The sequence below is a fragment of the Notechis scutatus genome, chromosome 3 (genome assembly GCF_049901735.1).
Source record: "Notechis scutatus isolate UNSWTSFEM ecotype Mainland chromosome 3, rNotScu1.2, whole genome shotgun sequence".
Lineage (NCBI taxonomy): Eukaryota > Metazoa > Chordata > Lepidosauria > Squamata > Elapidae > Notechis > Notechis scutatus.
This window is the reverse complement of record NC_142011.1, coordinates 51,035,057-51,041,429: the sequence shown is the minus strand read 5'-3', so window position 1 is coordinate 51,041,429 and position 6,373 is coordinate 51,035,057. Positions and strand designations below refer to the sequence as shown.

The window sequence follows — 6,373 nt, the reverse complement described above, 5'->3', positions numbered from 1 at the left end:
TGTATGGTAGAAGGAAATGCCTATTGCAGTTTTAACCACATATGTATGTGAGTACACATATAGAATATATGTAGAGAGAGGAAGAGAAATATGGTCAATTGTTGCCAATACTTTCAAGACCCAATGTGCCATTGTGTGATCTTTAGAATAGAAAATAGAGTGGAGTGGAGTGGAGTGGAGTGGAGTGGAGTGGAGTGGAGTGGAATGGAATGGAATAGAATAGAATAGAATAGAATAGAATAGAATAGAATAGAATAGAATAGAATAGAATAGAATAGAATAGAATAGAATAGCAGAGTTGGGGTACTTCACTCCACGTATCAATCTGAAAATTCCCAAGATTGCTAGAAAATATCACCCTGCAATAAAATTGAAATCTAATTAGATCTTGCAAGATTTCAGTGTTCTCACATTATTGGCTTGATTTGCCAGTTGAGATCACCACATTTGAATGAGATTTGTCAGGTTATATGTGATTTGGGACACATTTTTAGTTGTTCAGCAGGTTTTTTATTTATTTATTGGTAGGAGATTGTAAGTGGTGTTTTAGAGGTGATGAACACCCTGACATCTAAGGGCATGATGTTGTCAATACCTGCATTATCCCCTGAGAATTGGCACATGGAAAAACATGATTCATATAGTTCAACAGTTAGCTATGTAAATGCATATCTTGTTTGGGTTGGGACTGGACTTCCAAACAGATGAAATAATAATTACACAGTTAATTACACAGTTATAATTACACTGCATTAACTGAATACTATTTCATTAAATATGGTTTAATTGAATACTCCCCATGTTTAAAGTATGTTTTCTTTTTTCAATGCCCTCAAAACTAAAATTTAATAGAAATTTCTGGGAGTCTGGTGACTGCACCTGAGAATTTTGGAGGGTAAGAAATTCTTTCATTTCTTCATATAATCCAGATGCTGCATCTCTTGCTTTTATAAAAAGGAAATGTGATGATATTAAAACTTACTCCCTGAGCACCTGTTATGTAAATATGTTTTTTTAACTATGTTTAATTTGACCACAGCATTTATTTTTGTAAAGCAACTTCCAGAGACGAGAATGAGGCAACGAAATACAACTCATGAGTGCAAAACCAAGTCTTTTATTAGAAATATTCTGGTATAAAAATGATCATGCTCTACACATTGTCATTAAATAATTCATAAACATCCAGGCACTGAACTTTCGATTATTTTTTTGTTGTTTTTTCATAATTTTGATTGGTCAGTACATTGAAGCAGACATATTTCAATCCATATGGTCATCACATACATTAATTTACCACCTATAGAAATCAGCACTTTGAACACAGTCTAGGTTTTGTTTTCATTTTTGTTGTTGATGATGGTTTTTTGTGTTTTTTTAAAGGACTTTTGTTATTTTTGCAACATAGAAAACTTGGTAAGGAGGAAAGAGGGACACATAAAAGAAACAAGATGAGGAATAGATGATGAAGTCAGAAGTTAGGAATAAAAAAAGATAGAAAAGGGGGGAAAGGAAAAAAATAAAAAAAGACTTCACAAGCACAAACCATTTCACAATTTGGGGAATAAAAGGGAAATTTATTCAATCTTTTGCCAAGATACAGGGGAAAAATGCAAAAAGGATGCTTAAGACCTGTCCATTTCTTTCTTTTGGGTGTGACGTTCATCTCATTGGTTCCTCTCCCTTTAATGGAAGGCAGATATTTTTCGAGGGATAGCTTGGTTGGTCCTTTCAACTACACTTGGTGACCATCTTTTTGAAGAGCTTCCTCCAGTAGCCCAGTCACTGGAAACAAGCACCTATATGATGCCTTCATGGAGTCAGATTTGGTTTTACCTTCTCCTCCACCATAATAACATCATCTGTACTGAAGAGATCAGCGGCATTTTCTGGTTCATCCTCCTCATCAGCCCTTTTCTTGTGGTCTATTGCCACTGGCTGGGTTTAAATTGCATGGTTGCTATAGCTGACATACGTCTGTTTGGTAGCCAGAGCTGGAAAAAAAAATAAGGCACATAGATATAACCAATTAATTAATGCACATATGTTGAATCTCTGTCTAAATGAGGACACTTGGGTAATTTTTTCATGCCGAAAATGAAAGCTGCTAACTTTAGGTTAAAATTGCCAAGATGCAAAATAAGTATAATTTTTTTCTTATGATTCTTATATAGGACAGGAAAAAGAGTGTTTGCAATCTTAGCTAAATGTTAAATTTAAATATTAGTTAAATAAAAATATTATATTTTTAAATTACAATCGATCACTCCAACAGACTTTGGATGGCTTACAACATGAAAAAACCCCAGTAGAAACAATTAAAAACAAAACAGCAAACAGCCCAGATTAAATTACACACACACAAAGATGAAAACCACCCCAGGAGCTCCACAAATATTAGCCTCAGGCCTGGAAGCAGACTCAGGTCTGAAAAACTTTCTGAAACCCCAGGATATAGGGTGCTGTCCATATCTCTGAGGGGATATTTTTCCAGATGGTGGGGGCTATGACAGAAAATGCATGTTTCCTGCAAAATAAGAAGCATTTATTTTGAAGGGGCCCAGAATGCACTCACTTTGCTAGAACATTCTGGGATGGCAGAAACAATTGATATATGCCATGAAGTGCTTTCTAGGTGGCAACCAGCACTTTGAATTGCTCCTGGAAGCTGACTAGCAAGCAATACAGCTTGCAATAGGTTCAATGGGCATATTGAAAAGTTCTTGTTCTGAATGGTCTTCAAGGGCAGTCACGGGTAGACCACATTGTAATAATATAGTTGTGAGGTGATCATTGAGGTGAGTAATTATCTAAAGAACCATACTGTCAAGGAAATGTGACAAATGGCATACAAGATAACCCTGTACAAAAGGCTGTCCTAGTTACAGCTGTGACGTTCTTTCATCAGAAGATGTGAGTTCAGCAAGGACCCACACCCAAGTTACAGATCTGTCTTGAATAGGGACAAGCTACCTCACCTGAGGTCAATGATGAAAAATTCCCTGATCAGGGGAGAGGGAGGCAAACAGTCATAGCCACTCAGTCTTGTCAGTATCGAGATAAAAAGTCTGTTCTACCCCATCAGACTCAAACTGTCACCAGACACCAAGTCAGAACATTGACTAAATATTAGTGTAGCTAAATAGCGTGGCTATTTTCAACTTTCAAACGTCTATCCCCTTTTGTAGAATTCTTGTTATACATAGATATTGGCAAATCTGTCTTTCTTGTTTTCCACAAATTCTAATTTTATTAACGTATCTGACCTATTTAAAATCCGCATGAATATATGTATGTGTTTCCATGCACATTTCCTCAACTTAACATATGGACAACTCGTAGTCTCCCTAGGGTGAAACACCAATTCTACATATTTTAAAAACTGAACTTGATATTGTACATTTTTATAATATACATATTTTGTATATTTCCACTGTATAGCACTGTATATGCACATGCACATTATAATTATAAAGCAAGTTTCAATATTCTAGAAAGTATTTATTTTATATGCATAAAGATTCTATCATATATTAGTGAGATCTGAAAAAAATTATATAATTAGTCTGATATTTTTATACCACTCTTACTCTGCTGGTAGGCAAAGCTAATTGAGAACTAAAGGTAATGGAATCTATGTTATTCAAAGCAGATTTCTTTAACCTTTAAGATATGTTGGGAACTTATTATTTGGGGGGGAAACGGAGAAACAGACTTGAGCCAATGCAATATATCATGCAAGGAAGCAGCAGTGCTTGGAGAATAAGAGTCAGGTTGTGCAATTTATTTCTCCCCTGGGGTGTAATATGCATTAAATGGCAAAAGATACAGAAGGACAATGGAAAATGAAATGAAGAAGGAGTTTGTGAGGAGTTGCTCTTAATTAAATACCCACTTCCAGAATGGAAGATTAACCTCCATAACAGATTAACTTCCATTATGGAATTAGTTGGGGGGGGGAGGTAAATATGACATGCAGCACTCAGGAGCCTTAAAATGATACAGGGAGAGCAGTTTCAGCATTGAGATGGAAAGAATATGCATCACAACAGGAAGGAATCACTGGGAAGATAAGAGGAAAAGGCCTGAAGTGTACTGCATGGTACAGAAAGTTATGTTGCTGTAGAGGGTGTTGCCTGGAAAATGACTGGGTACCATTTATCTGAAGCACTGATAAGTGAACATTAAAAGCCAAAAATATTGTTTCCGTGAAATGTGCTTCCTCATTTGCTCATAGTCAGATCAGCTCCATGGCTTAGATTGGGTAAACATTAATTCTGTCTCCAGGGATTCTCAGACTGTGGCTGAAAACCAGCTGGAGGTGGTCACAAGCAATCTAGAAGAGAGTCACAAATGTAATTCAGATTTGACAAGCATGAAAATGGGAGCACTATCAAAACTTGCTTCACGTTTTGCTTCTTATTTTGCCATACTTTGTATTGCACAATGTGAGGATCCTTGTGATCCAAAAATTAAAATGCTACTCTTAAAAGAGAGAGGTATTTTCTATCCTTAACCCTAATCTGAACATTCATCAGGGTTAGGCTGCATTTTGAAGAATTATGTCTTTCTTGTTTATTAATCCAAATCAGACTCCATCATGTCAACTGTCTATGGAAAGAAGCAAGGAAGAAAGGGAGATATAATGTAATTTGCAGGTTAGCCATTGTTGCACCAAATGATCTCTTTTTTTACAATGGTTCAATGACTTTAGGTGATATGAACTATTTTCTTTTGTATTATCTAGGCAGAAGCATTTTCTTCTGCTTTTTAATACATTTTTATTGCTTTCCCCACTTTGTTTTTTCATAGAGCTTTCCATCCAAGTCACCTCCAAAGACTATGTTGCCAAATTAATATATATCCCTCTTAAAGCTACTTATCATTTTATTATACAATGTTGAATTTTACTAAATCTTATGTCAACCATGATACTTAATATTATTCTTTGCTAAAATTTCTGTAATGTTTAACTTAAAGGGAGATCTTCTGTGCTTGCTGCCAACATTAGCATAAATCTTCAAATATTTCATATGTTCTCTTAATATGAACTGTTGAATAAAATACTTTGTGATTATAAATCTGGTTTTGATACTGGATATTGTGAACTCATCTAATGATTTGTCTTATTGAGATTGGGATATATTTTAAATGAATTATAAATGCAGTTTGATACTTTGATTTGTAGTGATATTTCTATTTGAACAATTCCTGACTCAATCTAATGTAGAAAAAGCTATACACAAATAAATAGACTATAAATACGAAAGAAAGAGAAAGAGAGACAACTTTTTGTTGATTATTTTTACTATACTGGAACCAGTCTCCCTCTTTGTTCACTCTGAATGATTAGCTCTTCAGGGTTATATTGCTATTGGTTCCCATACTCCTAACTTTGGAAAACATATCTCAGTTCTACTGTTCCTAAGATTTCTCCACCGCTGACTGGGAAGCCTAATGCTTGAAGCAGAAAGCTGAATACGGTTGGTATTTCTTCACCTGGGATGGCGTCTTTTTGACAAATGAACTTTATTGAAGATTTCAGGTGCTGTTATCCTTAGATAACGATTAGATGGGCCATAAGAAATCAGAACTGACAACCCTATTTGTTAACCACAGCGTTTTCATAGCCAATATTGCCTCAATCAAGGACTGTAAATTATTTATTCTCTTGTTTATTTAAAGCCTGCCATTGACAGAGTGCAAAATGTCCCTTCCTTCCCCGGTAGACAACTCCATAGCATCTCCTATTCCCAGCATCAAAACTGTGGTTGCCCTGTGGTATTCTTCCCTGAGTCGTCTTGACATTTCTCTTGCAAATCATGTCAGCTTCCATTTGGACTGAGATGGAAAACCAAATGTGAAACATATAAGAATTTGAAATGATGACAGACTGAAGAACAGCTTCTTTTTGTGCCCTGCTTTCTATGTGAATTGGCTTATATTGTTTCATATAATAAAGGAGATCCACCTATTGACTTCTCCTGGAAAAAAAAACCTGCATAAAGTATTGCAGGAAAACAAAATAGCTGCAGTTTATGCTCTCATCGGGGTTCTGGCCAGATCCGAGATCTGTAAATGTGACATTTTTCACATAAAGCCAATTAGTATTCATCATGTTTGGTGGCCACTTAGCTTTTCTGGGCTATTTTCAGTGCAACATCTATTCCCATGTTACTATGTTTATTTATTTTTTCAGTATTTATGACCATATTTATGTTTTTTACAATATTTATAGCCGACCTCAATTCTAGTTGACTCTACATAGTTCTTAAATGTTTCCCTATTTGGCAAAAGCAGCTAAGCATCTCCTTCAAAAAAAAGCATGAAAATTATACATCAATAATAGAAAGCAATAATAAAAAGAAATAGT

At 35.3% G+C, this 6,373-nt stretch overlaps 1 protein-coding gene across 1 annotated transcript in view; it reads right to left on the bottom strand.

Moving 5' to 3' along the window:
- Window positions 1-1,101: 1,101 nt before the first annotated feature.
- Window positions 1,102-6,373, bottom strand: part of GRM4 (glutamate metabotropic receptor 4) — a 360,805-nt gene continuing 355,533 nt past the window's right edge. The window contains exon 11 of the mRNA XM_026680391.2: window positions 1,102-1,994. Within this exon, the coding sequence (XP_026536176.1) occupies window positions 1,945-1,994 (50 nt within the window). The 3' untranslated portion in view covers window positions 1,102-1,944. The remainder of the gene's footprint in view (window positions 1,995-6,373) is intronic.